Genomic DNA, 16,221 nt, shown 5'->3' on the forward strand with positions numbered 1-16,221 from the left:
ACACTCATGCCTGCACACCTCTATACAGGTGTGAACACAGACATGTTGACATGCATCTACTTATCACACATGCATGCACACATACTCAAAAAATTATTAATAGCATTCAAACTGTCCTTTATCTTTAGATTGGAGATTTGGACTCAGTGGCACTTTGGGCTTGACTAGAGAAATTGAACTCATCTTGATCATTGTGCTGGTGAATACTGCTAATGAGAGTGTACTGATATTTCATTGTGTAGACTGCATTACAGTTTATACTCCTGCCCTCTCCCCTCACCTTTTTCCTCCCCAAAGAAATCTCAGGCATGATCTTAATACACTAGCACAATGATCAAGATTACCTGCATCCAGTGTCTAGTTTTCTGACTCACTAATCCTTCAAATTTGGGTAAGCCTTTAAACCTCTTGGTGTCTCAAGTTCCTATGTATATAAAAGGGGAATGATTCCACTGCCTACCTTGTTATGAAGATTATGGAGTCTACCAGAGCACTATGCAAAGTAGAATGCAAATCTACTTAATTAGGAGAGGTTTGTTACTTGTATTTTACTATTTTCCTTTGTTCTGTTGACACAGTTTTCCTTGTGTGGCTAGAACTTTTTAAACTCACCTCCTGGCTAGGCTTCTGTAGTACTGGGATTACAGGCATGTGCCACCAAATATTTTATCTGTAGTCCAGAACCAATAGCTAGACATAATTAATTAATTAATTAATAAGGTACATGCCTGGTGGCACATACTTTTAGTCCTAATAGTTAGAAGGCAGAGATATAAGGCTTCTGAGTTAAAAACCAGCCTGGTTTATAGTGAATTCTAGTCCAGCTAGTTCTGCATGGTGAGACCTTGTCTCAAAAACCCCATTGAATTACCTGTATTTATTTAGTGTGTGTCCATTTGTATATATGTTGGTGTGTGCCATGGTACCTGATCAGAGGACAACTTGCAGGAGTTCGTTTTTTCCTTTCACCAGGTGGATCTCAGAAATCAAACTTAAGTATCAGTCTTGGTGACAAACACCCCTATTCACTGAGCCAGCTCACCAGCCCCAAACTACATTCTTGAAAATCATACAGCCAAGACTAAACAAATTCTCTAATAATCTAACTTGCATAGTTGAATTTCTAACTACATTAAATTTCTTGATGTATTCTCCCCTTTCCTTGAATAATTAAATTAGCAGTGTCAGAGATGGAGTTCTTAAAATACAATGATTTTCACTATTTTTTTAATATAAAGATTATCCCACCTTGCTATAGTATCATTGTAGACTCCGATACAAAAGGCTTGCACTTTGTCCACGTCATTTTGGAAAGGAGGACACCTAGTTTGTTTTAAGTGCCTTACTGTGAGCAGTTGCTGAGGTTATAGCGACTGTGTGATAGACCACACCTCTCTTATCTGTGGTAATGAAAGCTTAGCCTCCCTCAGCGTTGCTGCTTCTCCTAAGCTGAATCTTGCTAAAGCCAGATGGGGCAGCACCCAGGCTTTCTGATTGGATATCTAAATAGTCCTTCCCTGAGGGCTCCTGCTAGACTGTCTTGATGCACTGTTAGTGTCCAGTTCCTGCTACATCTCTACAAATACACAAGAGTCAGTGTGAAAACAAAAGACAGATGCAGGTAAAGAACAGAAAAAGACAAAGATGTGGTCAGTCGAGAAAATTACAAACTTAATACAATGGTGGAAATACCACCTGTAGAGCCCAGCCATGTGACTTGAGGCAGAGCTGTTTAGTTTTCTCTTCTGTGACAAGGAATAGGATCCAGGCATGGAAATTCACACCTGTCATCCCAGCACTCAGGATTCTGAGGCAGGAGGATTGTCACAATTTTTTATGCCAGCCTGGGTTCATAGAGTTCCAGGTAGCCAAACTACAAAATGTCTCAATAGCCCAGAATGATATTGGGGTAGATATCTTTTATAAATTGAATTAAAATTATAAATTTAATAAATCTGAATTAAAAGAAGGTTGTGTATATGCAAATGCTTTGAAAACCATGAAAATGTTACACAAAGATAAATGTTAAAACGTGAGCATTTTCTGTCAGAAAACCTAAGTATACATAAGACTATTTACAATGTTGAAAGTGCATTTAGAGTTGACATCTTTCCTTTCCCCACTGCCAGGATTGTTATATTATGCAGGGCACGGTTATGAAAACTTTGGAAACAGTTTTATGGTCCCTGTTGATGCTCCAAACCCGTATAGGTCTGAAAATTGCCTATGTGTACAAAACATACTGAAATTAATGCAAGAAAAGGAGACTGGACTGAATGTGTTCCTGTTGGATATGTGTCGGAAAAGGTAAAATGTCTAATCTCTCTATCAAGTAGCAGCCTTGACAAATTCTATGTAAGGCAATTCTGTAAGGTGGTAAGAACCACCAGGGATTGTGAGTTTCTGGAAGCAGACTTGATAAAAATATATTTTTAGTTAAAATACTTTCTGTTTGCTGTGAAAGGTACAAGTTATATACTCTCTCTCGAATGCATGTCCATGTGACTAGCAGCCACTGCAGATTCTCTCTAGGCATTAACAAACCACACCTGTGGATCTAGAGCATGTAGTCACCAGTCAGTCTTGTCTTACAAGTGGGACGTATCATTGACACAGACTTTGGAAATCTTGGAACTGTTTGTCTGCCTTTGTGTCCCCAAGGGTCAGACGCAGTGATTACTCCTCCCAAATTCACTTTTTTTTTTTTTCTGCTTTCTTTACCAGTCAGAATTCAATGAGGGGAGTTCAGCTGCAACTTCCTTTTAAAAGCTAACAAAGAAGTCAAGTGTAGACTGGCTTTAATCCTAGCACACAGGAAGTAGAAACAGGCAGATTTCTGTGAGTTCAAAGCCAGTCTGGTCTACATAGTGACTTCCAGGCCAGCAGGGATACATAGTGAGACCCTCTCTGGTATAGCAGTGCCCTAGAGCAAGTCTTCTTGGTTGACAAACCAAGTTCCAGGACAGCCAGTGCACAAAGAAACCCTGTGGGGGTGGGGGTGGATTTGGATCTGTAATTTTATATTTTATATATATACTGAAAGTAGTAGCATATTTTTCACTGAAGAACACTGTGTAATTTCTCATACTTGCATCTGCCCATTTTACCTTTCCATGCATATAAATAGAAATGACTACGATGATACCATTCCAATCTTGGACGCACTGAAAGTCACTGCCAACATTGTGTTTGGATATGCCACGTAAGCATCATTGTATTCAATGTCCGTTGTGTCTTTGTTTTGATTGTAAATTAGAGACAGAAGCGGCCATGGGTGCCCTTCTTGGTGTGCTTGATAGAGAACTTTAGCCATGCACTTCCATCTCGGTGCCTTCTCACAGAGCAGCAGAACCTTCCACTTCTGCCTCTAGCTGAGTTCTAGTTGGGAGCCGCTGAAGGCAGATGAAAGAGAAGCTTATTTGTGGGTGTGGGCCCTCCACTAGCAAGCGCTGGCTTTTCTTTTTGTTGGTTTCTTTTCTATTGGAGTAACAAATTATAAGTGTATGTATTTGTGGGGTGTAGGGTGCTACAATGTACACAGCATAGACTGATTGCATGAAGCCTATTAGGGTTCCATTTACTTACACACCTATCTACTTAGCCTCGCTAGGAGGAAGAAGCATTCCGCCCTTTGCCTAGCATGTCCCTCCCACCCCACTTCCCAGCCTTGGATACCATCATTCTGCCTTTGGCTTCTGTTGTGTGCTCAGTTTTGTCAGTGAGCGCGTGGTTGTGTTGTTCTGTGCCTGCCTTATTTCACCTTTTTCTCTTGGTGTTTTTAAGGTGCCAAGGAGCAGAAGCCTTTGAAATCCAGCATTCTGGATTGGCAAATGGGATTTTTATGAAATTTTTAAAAGATAGATTATTAGAAGACAAGAAAATTACTGTGTTACTGGATGAAGTTGCAGAAGGTAAAATTTTTAAAAGTGTAATCCACTCAGAAAATCCCAGCAGTGAAGAGAAACCCCCTCGGGGTGCCTCTACTGGTTGGTTATTTTATTCTTATCAGTACTGTGTGAGTTTGGAATCAGTGTGTGCTTCAGCAGTTTTGTCTTAATGTTCACCGCACTGCTGCTACTCAGTTCTTCTGTTTCCTTGCTGTCATAGCTGAATGCATTGAGCAGTGGTAAGATGGGAGTCAGTCCTCAGAGTGTGTCAACCTGGTGCCCTGCTGCTTCCCAATCTAATTGTTAGGGTGGGGAAAGTGCAGTGAGCATATCTACCTATCTTTGTCTACACTTTATATTTCAAAGACATTGACACCCTCATTCTTTCATTGCCAACCTTAGGTGTTTTTAGGTCCTGCTGTAAATGCATGACCTTATGTATTTACATATCTTCCGTCTCCTCTCATCCTCGTCCCTGTCTGCCCACTACTGCTGATGCTCAGGACAAGGCCAAACCTGTACCTTTTGAATACGTAGGTTACAGTGCGGTGGAATTTGTTTTGTTTTGTTGACTTTTTTTGTTGTTTTTGTTTTTTGATAGAGTCTCACTGTGTAGCCCAAGCTGGCCTCTAATTCACAGTCCTTCTGTCCTAGTCTTTTAATGTATTTATTCTTAACTAATTGTGTTTATATGTATAGCTGTTTAGTCTGCATGTATGCCTGTGCATCACGTGAGTGCCTTGAGCCTCAGAAGGCTACAAGAGGGCACTGGATCCCTAGGACTGGAGTGACAGATGGTTGTGAGTTTGGGAGTTGAACCTGGGTCCTCTGCAAGAACAGCCAACTGCTGAGCCATCCCTCCAGTCCCGGTCAGTCTCAGCTGTTCAAGTGTTGTGCTTTGCAGTGTATGTTTTGAAATGACCTTTTATAAACCACATCAAAAAGATGATATACCCTTTGTAAACCCTAAAAACTGAACTTTTACAGATCCCCCACAGTTGATGGGTTATGTTTGGGGTTTTTTGAGTCTTTGATTTCTGAGATAATGTCTCACTCTAGCCCAGGCTGACCTCAATTGCTCAACAGTCCCCTTGTCTTAGACTCCTGAGTACAGGTACTAGAGGCATGAGCCATCACACACAGCTCAGATACAATGCATTGAGAATTTTATATATGTAGAGAGAGAATATATATATTTGAGATATACACTAAGAATTTTATGTATCTTTATATATAAATCTTTTTAATCTATAAAATATTTTTTTTCATTTATTTGGTTTTTCAAGACAGAATTTCTCTATATAGCTCTGGCTGTCCTGGGACTCACTCTGTAGAACAGGCTGGCCTAGAACTCAGAAATCCTCCTGCCTCTGCCTTCCAAGTGCTGGAGTTAAAGTCACATGCCACTACTATTGCCCATCAAGAATAAAATATTTTACTAACAGCTGTTCATCAGACACACACACACACACACAGAGAGAGAGAGAGAGAGAGGTAAAACTTAACACTGAACACACCCTGCCAGGTCTTTAGACTTCCTCCTGCCTGCTTCAACCAAAGAAGTTCTGCTTTTGTCTCTTTTACATGCTGAGTTTCCTCTTTTTTAAGCTTTTATCTGAAAACATTCTGCTTCTTCAAACTAGAGCCCTTGGATTTCTCAGTTATCTTCAGACCGAGGGGTCTGAAGGTGCTCCAGGCTCTCTGGGTGTTTTCACTCTCTTTGTGGGAGGCAGAGAGCCTAAGCCATCCTGGAACAGCAGTTGTATTGATGTTCCACAACCTCCCAAGTATTCATACGGGGGCCATGAGCCACCATGCTCTGGCCAGTTGCAGTACTGAGGTATATTTTAAAGCTGGAGGTGGAGCCCAAAGTATATTTTAACTATGTAAAACTTAATAAAAATCACATGCTTGCTTACCTGGCATGTTTACCAAGTTGCCATATGCTGTGAGTGTGTTTGAACATCTCACCAGCTTCTTAAGCTTTGCTGTTCACTCAGACCTGGCACGCCTCCATAATCAAAATTGTCCAGACAAAAATAATTAGAGCATACTAGTGTAGAATGTAGAGTTCAGTGTTAGATACACTGTTCCTGTCATGAGTAATAGCCAACCAACTGTACACAATTAGTAGATTTTAACAAAATCATAACAGTTCAATGTAACACAAAATATCCTAACAAAGGCAACTTAAGAAAGGGCTTATTTGACTCACAATTCCAGGTTACAGTTCATTATTACAAGGTGGTGAGGTGGTGAGAACCTGACACAGCTACTCAAATTTCATCCACGGTCAAAAAAAAAAAAAAAAAGTAGTATAATAATTAATGTGTGCATTCTGTTGCTTGCTACCGCCAGTCTTAGACAGTCAAGAATCCCTTGCATAGAGAATGATGTCACCAACAATAAGTGGGTCCTGTTGCCTCAATTAACATAATCATTATAGCCCCCAACAGACCAGCCTAACTCCTAACCCTTCACTGAGACTCCCCTCTCTAGGTCATTCTAAAATAGCCAAATGGCCGTTTTAACTAATTATCTCGATTGTTCAAAAATCATCCAACTTTGAAATACAGCTTTATGCCCTTCCCAGCTTACCTTCTGATTAATGAATAAAAAAATATTTATGGTGGGAATTGTTTGAAGATTGTATGTTATTGGTGGGGGAAATACCTTGTCAATTTCAGCCGTATACTGTGTACAAATGAAATGAAATATGAAATAAATTTCCTGCTTTTATAAGGCAGCATGCAGCCTTTAGTCTGTAGCCTAGTCCTGTATTTTTGAACCTTTCAGAACAACCTTATTATCAATGACTAGTGATTCTACATCTGGGACTTTGCCAGTAACCTCTGTGTAACAACTATGTGTTTCCTCTTTCTTTGACTTTTTTTTGTTTGTTTTTGGAGTGTTGTTGTTGGTTGGTTGGTTGGTTGGTTGGTTGGTTGGTTGGTTGGTTGGTTTTTCAAGATGGTTTCTCTGTATAACCCTGACTGCTCTAGAATTATTCACTCTGTAGACCAGATTGGCCTCAACTCTTGAGATCTGCCTACCTCTGTTTCCCAGGTGCTGGGATTAAAGGTGTGAACCAGTACACGTGGCTATTGTACTGATTTTATTTATCATTTCTTCCATTTTCTTCTTATATAGTTCATAGAATTTTTTGTGAAAATCTATTATTTTTAAGATTTACTTTATTTATTATATATAAGTACACTGTAGCTGTCTTTAGACAAGGGAATTGGTTCTTGTTAAGGATGGTTGTGAGCCACTATGTGGTTGCTGGGATTTGAACTCAGTACCTCCAGAAGAGCAGTCAGTGCTCTTAACCACTGAGCCATCTCTCCAGCCCCAGTTCATAGAAGTTTTATATATTCTCCAAAATTATATCTTTATATTTAGATTATTTTTAGTTTAAAAAAAGAATAAAAGAAAAGAAAGGAAGATAGATAGATCAATAGATAGATAGATGATAGATAATTGTGCTCTGTACAATCCTCTAAGACTTGAACATCTTCAATTCTAACATTAATACAACTGTTGAATGACTGTAGCTCATTCATTGTGAATTCTCTTTTTTTCCAACTTTTTTTATTAGATAATGTCTTTATTTACATTTCAAATGCTATCCCAAAAGTTCCCTATACCCTCCCCCTGCCCTGCTCCCCTACCCACCCACTCCCACTTCTTGGCCCTGGCATTCCCCTATACTGGGGCATATAAAGTTTGCAAAACCTAGGGTCCTCTCTTCCCAATGATGGCCGACTAGGCAATCTTCTGCTACATATGCAGCTAGAGACATGAGCTCTGGGGGTACTGGTTAGTTCATATTGTTGTTTCATTGTGAATTCTATATAAAATTCCATCATGACAATGTGCAATAGTTGTTTTTTTTAACTACTGTCCCATTCTCATACACATACCCTGAAATGTTCATAGAGTCTCTTAGAGTTATAAACCTATGATTTGGAGTTGCTGGGTCATAGTGCATATCAGTTTCCAGTTATAAGAGATAATACCAAAATGTTTTATAAAAGATGTATCTATACCCACTCCCCATTGGCACTTTCTCTATCACTTGATGTGTCTCCCCACTGCTCTGTCCCAGCACTTTGAACTATGCTTGGTGCATAGTAAACACTGAGTGAGTATCTGTTAGTAGATGATACTGAGAATATAACCTAAATTTTGTTTTGTTTTTGCTCTGTTTTTGAGACATGGTTTCTGTATGTAATCTGGCTGCCCTGGAGCTTACTCTGCAGATCAGGCTAGCCTTGACTCGCAGAGATCCTCCTGCCTCTCCTTCCTGGGTGCTGGGATTGAAAGTGTTTACCATTCTGCCTGGCTTAAATATTTTAGATATAACAAAAGAATCAGTCTAAAAAATGTTCACCTTCTTGTCTTTCAGATATGGGTAAATGTCACCTTACCAAAGGCAGACAAGCTCTAGAGATTCGCAGCAGCTTGTCTGAAAAGAGAGCACTTACTGATCCAGTCCAGGGAGCACCTTGCTCTGCAGAGGCTCTGGTGCGCAATCTACAGTGGGCCAAGGCTCATGGTAAGCCAAATCGGTTTCTTGTGACAGTGTTCTTTTTCTTTTTACTTTGTTTCTTGTTTGTTTATTTTGCTTTGGTTTTTAAGGCAGCATCTCTCTATGTATCCCTGCCTGGCCTGAACTGTAGACCAGGCTAGCCTCCAGTTCACAAATACACTTACCTCTGCTTCCTGGATGCTGAGATTAAAGGTGATACCATGCTCAGCTAGCTGTAAGCTTATCTTTTTAATCCTAAACCTTTTTTATTCTAAGTAAACAGTTTTCTCCTAAATTTTACAGTGAGATTGAGATGGGTGGGGGCCAGGTATAGTGGTGTGCACTATAATCCCAGCATTTGGAAGGCTAAGACAGGAAGATCATGAGTTCACGGCCAGTCTGGACACATGACAAGATACTACCTCAAAAGAACAAGTGTTCATCTAGTACGCAAGTCCAAAACTAATGTTTCAGTTGTACATATTACATTGATTTATGCTAGAAATGCCAAGTTATTTCATTTATTATTTTACTATTAGTGAAACCTGATTTTTGTTTGTTTGTTTTTGTCTTTTGAAAAAGGTAGCCTAGAACTCCAAAACTTATGTAACCATGTTTAATTCTTCTGTTCTCAAAGTGAGCATAACTTTTTATTTTTGTGGGATGCAGACAAGCGTTTAACTTCTTCACACTGTGACTGTTGAAATATGCAACTGTCAGGAGTCAGCAGGCCTGGAGCCTACTGTGTACTCAGCTTGTCTAAGGTTAAGGAGAGTCCCTGTCATATAGGGTTGTTAGGTGACTACAAGGTCACCTAGGGAGCCAACACACTCCTAACTATTATTGTCATGCTATCTATGACACTTAATTGGTGGACGGAGCGGCAAAGACAAAAAGATGAAGAGAAAATCATATTTGTAGTTTAATGACCTTCTGGTAGTTTTTTATGGTATAGAAAAAATAAGCTTGAATTACTACCTGAAGGATGGACTTTGGATTTTCTGTAAAATTCTCCAATATCTACTCTGAATCTCTTATGGAGAAGGTTGAAAAATAATGTATTCCTTAAACTTCTGTTTTTAAAAATCTTTTATAACACTTGGTCCTCATAAGTCATAATTTTTGGCAAATTAACAATGTTAGAGCACATTATAGGGTAAAATGCTATAAATATATCACCATTGGATAACTGCACAATTAGTTAACATTGTCTTTTCCATATATATATATATATATATATATATATATATATATATATATATATATGTATGTATATATTCATGTGTGTGTGTGTGTGTATGTGTACATATATTTATCTGAACACCACAAACAAATTATAATGGTGAAGAGGAACATGAAGGGATAGGGTATAGCTACCTGACACAGATGCAGTCTGAAGTCGAGGTGTCAGCACCACACCACAGGAATAAAATTAAATAAAATCAACAATAAACAAAACCTTTCATAAAACAAAACCAAATGGGTATAATGGTACACACCTGAATCCTAGCCCTTGAGACTTTGAGGCAGGAGGATTGAAAGTTAAAAGCTATCCTGGTCTTGTTAGGGAGTTCCAGGTCAGTCTGAGCTACACAGACCCTATCACCCTATCTCAAAAACTAGGGAGAGAGATATTTAAATCATGTATATCATTTATTTCAATTTTTAATCCCACACAGACTTTTAAAAAATAACCCTATTTTAGAAATATTTTAGTAAGTTGGATGGTGATGGCACACACCATTAATCCCAGCACTCAGGAGGCAGAGGCAGGGGAGATATCTGTAAATTCAAAGCCATCCTGGTCGACAGCAAGTTCCAGGACAGCCAGCTCTACAAAGAGAAACCTTATCTCAAGAAAAAAGGAAGTGGGGAGAGGATAGGGGATTTTCAGAGGGGAAACCAGGAGAAAGGGAATAACATTTGAAATGTAAATAAAGAAAATATCTAATAAAAAGAAAAAAAGAAAATGTTTTAGTGAAACTAGTATGTTTATATTTTATGTCAATTAAAAACAGTATGGCATATGTAAGAACAATCAAATAGTAGTCTCCAACAATTCCTAAGCATTAAATCTATGAAATATTGACTAATAGAAAAATATCAAAACTCCAAAATACTGAGGCTATTCAGGAGTAGCAGAATGACTAACAAATTATCATGGCCGCTTGGTGACATTACAGTTTGTAAAAATTCTTGTTAGCATGTGAGGTTTTAGCTTAATCTTAGATTGCTTACCTAGAATGTGCAAGACCCTGGGCTTTATCCCCAACATCACACCCCAGGCGCACACACACACACATTCTTGTCATAAAGATCACGTCATTAATAAAAGTCTCTGTATATTTTATTACCACTAGAAAAACCGTATATGCAGATGGCAAAGAGAGTAAATGAAAGTTTCGGCTTTTGGTTTTTGTGTGACTGTTTCAGTAATAACGTTACATAATATTTTTAAGTGAAGAATCTAACCTGTTCTGCCCATGCAGATATTTATTATCTATCAGAAAATTTACCAACTACTCTTTAAGTGATATTTTTATAAGTTGTTTCTACCGTTCTTTTCCAGAACTTCCAGAAAGTATGTGCCTTAAATTTCAGTGTGGTGTTCATATTCAATTAGGATTTGCCGCAGAGTTCTCCAATGTCATGATAATCTACACAAGTATAGTCCACAAACCTCCTGAGATAATAATGTGTGACGCCTATGTTACTGATTTCCCTCTAGTAAGTCTCTTGTTTCTTATGTCTAAAATACACTGATAACTTCTCACTTATTAAAGACTGGACTTTGAAATGAGGCTGTAGCTTGGGGAGAGAGTGCTTGCCTAGTAGGCCTAAGGCCCTATGTTCTATCCCCAGCATCAGAAGAAAATAATAAACTTAAATAATAAACTTCTAAAAACATAAGTTAGAGGCAGGCGGATTTCTGAGTTCGAGGCCAGCCTGGTCTACAAAGTGAGTTCCAGGACAGACAGGGCTATACAGAGAAACCCTGTCTCAAAAAAAAAAAAAAAAAAAAAGTTCAGCTGAGCAGTGGTGGCGCACTTCTTTAATTCCAGCCCTTGGGAGGCAGAGGCATGTGTATTTCTGTGAGTTCGAGGCCAGCCTGGTCTACAAAGTGAATTCTAGGATAGCCAAGGCTACAAAGAGAAATTCTGTTCCAGAAAACAAAAACAAAAGCCAAATGAACCAAAAAACAAAATCCATAAAAGTCAGTGATAAGTGTGAAAGAAGTTTATGTGCTTATATGCATGCTTACTTGTGTAACACTGATCTTAGTGTTTAATAACTTCCATTAATACCTTAAGTTTGTCAAGTTCAGAAGTGTCTAAATTTAATTTCTAATTCACTCAGAAAGTATGTGTTTAGTATATTCTCTAAATAGAATTTCAAATGTGAGAAAAATGTAATTTATATATTGAAGGGGTGTGTGGGTGTGGATGTGTGTATAAACAAATGTCATGGGTGACATTATTAGAACATACAACTTACTGCTAGAGCTGGAGAGATGTCTCAGAGGTTAAGGACACTTACTACTCTTGCAGAGGACTAGAATTCAGCACCCACATCGGCCAGTTCATGATCAGCCTGTAGCTCCAGTTCCAGGACATCCAGCATCCTTTGGCCTCCAGAGGCACCCATATCCATGTGATGATATACACTCGCCCAGGCACACATACATATACATAAATTAATATATATATATGTAAATATTATATTTATATATTATATATTATATAAATATATACACAGAAAAAAAGGAAAGAAAGACTTGTCAAGCTATGGTAGCTATAGGAAGAACATTTAGTTCTGCTTATCACACTTTGGACTACTTTAAAGAAACCAATAAGTAGTTATTTTTTCCCCTGTGTATGAGTGACAATTTAAGAAGTAAGGACGAAGAGAAAAAGAAATCACAAATATCACTTATTACTTATAGAGGCTTCGTGAAGGGCATAGTTTCATGTGAGTGTGAATTATGTAACATGGAACCCCCAAAGTAGAAAGGTCCACCCTGCCTGCTGTCATGGCTACAGTGTGTAAGGTAAACCTGCCTTTAGTGATAGTCCAGAAAGACCAATAGGCTTCCCTCTGGAGGAGCAGAATGCCCCTGGTGTTTCAATAGTAGGTTGGCAAGAAGAAGGAGGAGGAAGAGGAAGAAGGAGAAGGAAGAAGAGCTAATTTTTATCTTGCTCATTTATTTTTTCTAAGTATTCTATGCATATGAATCTTCCTGCAACTTCCCAAATTGATAATAAAAACAGAGAGAATCTAAGACTAAAAACTGGAACAGGTTACAAAGTTTTTCAAAGAATAGTTTAAAAGGCAACTATCCTTTTAGAAATAACTTGAAGTGTTTTTAATGTAGCTACTTAAAAAATGTATAGAATCTAGAATACCTATGGCAATTTATGGCCCTAGAAAATGATTTTCATGTTTCTTTAGTCCTCTATAGGGGATTACCTATTCAAGCCAGTGCTCATGAGAGAACAGTATCTGTGAAGATACTTTACGTTATACACAGTTATAACTTCCATTGATTGCATCATTGACATTTACTGTCTTGGGTTTTTTTTTTTATATATAGGACCTAGATATTGATCCAAAACATGCAAACAAGGGGACTCCTGAGGAAACGGGCAGCTACTTAGTCTCAAAAGAGCTTCCCAAGCACTGCCTCTACACTAGACTCAGCTCACTACAGAAACTAAAGGTTAGTGCTTTTCCTGTTTACAGCAGCTAGCAAAAATGCTGTGGAGCTAAAGTTGATTGTGGCAGCATCCAGGAATGAGCTGCTTCATTTGGGAACTAACTTGGAGCAGCAATAACTACAGTGGTCTTCTCAAATTAAAATAGGAATTGTTCTTTATTCTAATTCTTGCCGACTAACAAATGAGACTCTGATTCTATTTCATCCCTTCTCCCATTATCTGATTGAGTTACTGTCTAGTAGTACAAGCACCTTAGGCTTTAAATGTGTGTATAAAGCAGGGGTGTGCATTTTCACATTAAGGGAGCCTGTTTCTAGTTAAGGGAAGGGTGAGTTCCCAGTGCCTCGACTGCTGGAAAATGCCTTTCACAGTCAGCAGAGGTGGGAAGAAAGCTCTGGTTTTGCAACTTACTTTAGCAAGAACTAGAATTCTATTAACAGATAAGAATGGAATGATACAGCCTGCCTGTTTGCTTTGGGGAGTTGGAAAGGATGCCTTCAGGATTTGGAACCTCAGAGAGGGAGCTGAGTGGGGCTTTAGGATAGGGCAGGGGTGATACGTTACAGTTTCCACAGTTAGTAAACATGGTACACTTCTTCTCATTTTTAGGAACATCTGATCTTCACAATCTGTCTGTCGTATCAGTATTCAGGACTAGAAGACACTGTGGAGGAGAAGCAGGAGGTGAACGTGGGGAAGCCTCTTATTGCCAAGCTAGACATGCACCGAGGATTGGGCAGGAAGACTTGCTTCCAAGCTTGTCGTATGCCTGATGAGCCTTACCACAGCTCCACAACTACCTCAGCGGGAGCGGGGCATTTCCATTCCTCTCAGGACTCATTCCATGACGTGTACCATTCACATCTTGGCAATGCAGACAGTGGTATGCCACCAGACAGGTGTCATTGCAGCCGGACTCCGCATGCATTCATTTCAAATTATCCCCCCCAGCACTACTGCCAGTTTGGTAGAAGTAATGTGCCCGTAGAGACAACTGATGAAATGCCATTCAGTTTTTCTGACAGGCTTATGATTTCTGAAAACTGACCTTCGTGGTTTTGAAAATTAGAATAGTTATAGTAATCTCACATAAATTAACACTTATATAAAGTGAGGTGTGGTGAAAAGGCAAACACGTATGTATGAAGAGAAAACTAGCAACAACTCTTTCTATAGCAAGCTCTCAGGAATATGAGATATTGGAATTACGTTATTTAAGCTGGGCAGTGACTATCTTTTGCTTTTGTCCTGTTGTAAGACTTTGTGAATTAATTTGTTCTGTAAGAATGAAGTGTGGGGCCTGTAAATATTGCTCAGTGGTACAGTGCTCAGCTAACGTGTGGAAGGTTCTGGGCTTGCTCATCATTACTAGAGGGGAAAATGAGTTATTAGAGTAAATATGTATGTGTATCAGATATTTTCATTTTGACCACTCATAGAGCCATGAAAATGGCATTATTATAGATTGTGTTGTGTCATTAGCACCGAAAAAGAACCCTTTCTCTTTTTCAGAGTTTTTTTATTTGTGTGTATATGTAGAGGCCTGAGTGGATATGTGTACTAATGGAGACCAGAAGAGGGCATCAGATATTGGAACTGGAATTACAGGCAGGTGTGAGCCACTCAGTGTGAATGTTAGGAGCTGAACCCACTTCCCCTGCAAGTGCTCTTAATATCTCTCAACCGCAGAAAGAACCTTTCAGTCATCAGGCTTAATAACTTCATTTTCTCAATGGGAAAAGCAGAGGCAATCTGTCTCACACTGGAGCACAGTTGAAATCTCAGTTCTGGTCTCCAATTTCTCTTCCAGTGCTTTCTACTCTTCAATTGGTTTAGACATTTAAAAAAGTCTTTGAGTGTGGTGGCGCACGCCTTTAATCCCAGCACTCAGGAGGGGAGGCAGAGGCAAGTAGATCTCTGTGAGTTTGAGACCATCCTGGTCTACAAAGAAAGTCCAGGAGAGCCAGGGCTACACTGAGAAACCTGTCAAAAACATTTTCTTAGAGCTAAGGTAACGGCTCGGTTAATAGAGTGCCTGCTGCAAAGTGTGAAGACCAGAGATTGGATCCCAGCACCTCATAAAAGGTTGGGGATATAGACAGGCAAATCCTTGAGCTGTTTGGCTGGCCAAATCAATGACCTCTAGGGTCAGTGAAGGACTGTCTAAAATAATGTAGAAAACAGCTGAGGAAGACAACCAGTGTCGACCTTCAGTGTCCCGTTGTGTGTGTATGCACATGTGCTCACATAAAAACATACATACAAAGGTCTTGGAAGAATGCTAGCACAGAGAATAGGCATTTGGACTGCCTTGGGGTTTCTATTGCTATGAGAGAACACCACGACCAAAAGCAACTGGGGAGAAAACGGCTATGTCAGCTTACAGCTCAGGTCATACCCTATCACTGAGGGAAGTCACCAGTGCAGAGGTGATGGATGAGTGCTGCTTACTGCCTTGCTCTCCAGGGCTTGCTCAGCCTGCTTCCTTATAGCACGTAGGACTAGCATCCCACAGTATGCTGGGCCCTCCCATATTACTCATCAATCAAGAAAATGCCCCACACACCCTGCAGGCCAATCTGATGAAGGCATTTTCTCAGTTGAGGTTCCTCTTCCAAAACGACTAGTTTGTGTCAAGCTAACAGAAAAATGGCCAGAGTATGGACGTTTCCCTCAACATCTTTAAAGTGTGAGACCTTTCAAGTCTCTGGCTTGAGCACAAAGGTGACCTTGTAAATAAGTCACAAATTCTTGTCAAATCCCACAGCCAGACCTTAGGTAGCTGCTGTGCACATGGACACAAGTTTAACATACCTATTGTTTTACTCTTGTGGGCGTTCTTAACAAGCAGCCTAGTGTGTTGTAAATTGTTTCCTGTTATTTGAAACATCTGTAAAGATGGGGGGTGGGCACTAGATAAAATTAATTTTAAAAGATATGTTACAGGGGCTGGAAAGATGGCTGCTCTTCCAGAGGTCTTGAGTTCAATGCCCAGCAACCACATGGTGGCTCACAACCATCTGTAATGGGATCTGATGCCCTCTTCTGGCCTGCAGACATGTATGCATGCAGGACACTGTAAATAATA

The 16,221-nt window shown here is 39.5% G+C and overlaps 1 protein-coding gene across 3 annotated transcripts in view; it reads left to right on the plus strand.

Annotated features, from left to right (window-relative positions):
- Positions 1-15,019, plus strand: part of Malt1 (MALT1 paracaspase) — a 45,210-nt gene extending 30,191 nt beyond the window's left edge. For all 3 annotated transcript variants that reach the window (XM_029547153.1, XM_021214708.2, XM_021214707.2), the window contains 7 exons: positions 2,130-2,307; positions 3,128-3,202; positions 3,784-3,911; positions 8,296-8,445; positions 10,988-11,145; positions 13,010-13,135; positions 13,743-15,019. In XM_029547153.1, the coding sequence (XP_029403013.1) occupies positions 2,130-2,307; positions 3,128-3,202; positions 3,784-3,911; positions 8,296-8,445; positions 10,988-11,145; positions 13,010-13,135; positions 13,743-14,180 (1,253 nt within the window). In that variant the 3' untranslated portion in view covers positions 14,181-15,019. The remainder of the gene's footprint in view (positions 1-2,129; positions 2,308-3,127; positions 3,203-3,783; positions 3,912-8,295; positions 8,446-10,987; positions 11,146-13,009; positions 13,136-13,742) is intronic.
- The last annotated feature ends 1,202 nt before the right edge of the window (positions 15,020-16,221 follow it).

This window comes from Mus pahari, chromosome 15 (genome assembly GCF_900095145.1).
Source record: "Mus pahari chromosome 15, PAHARI_EIJ_v1.1, whole genome shotgun sequence".
NCBI lineage: Eukaryota > Metazoa > Chordata > Mammalia > Rodentia > Muridae > Mus > Mus pahari.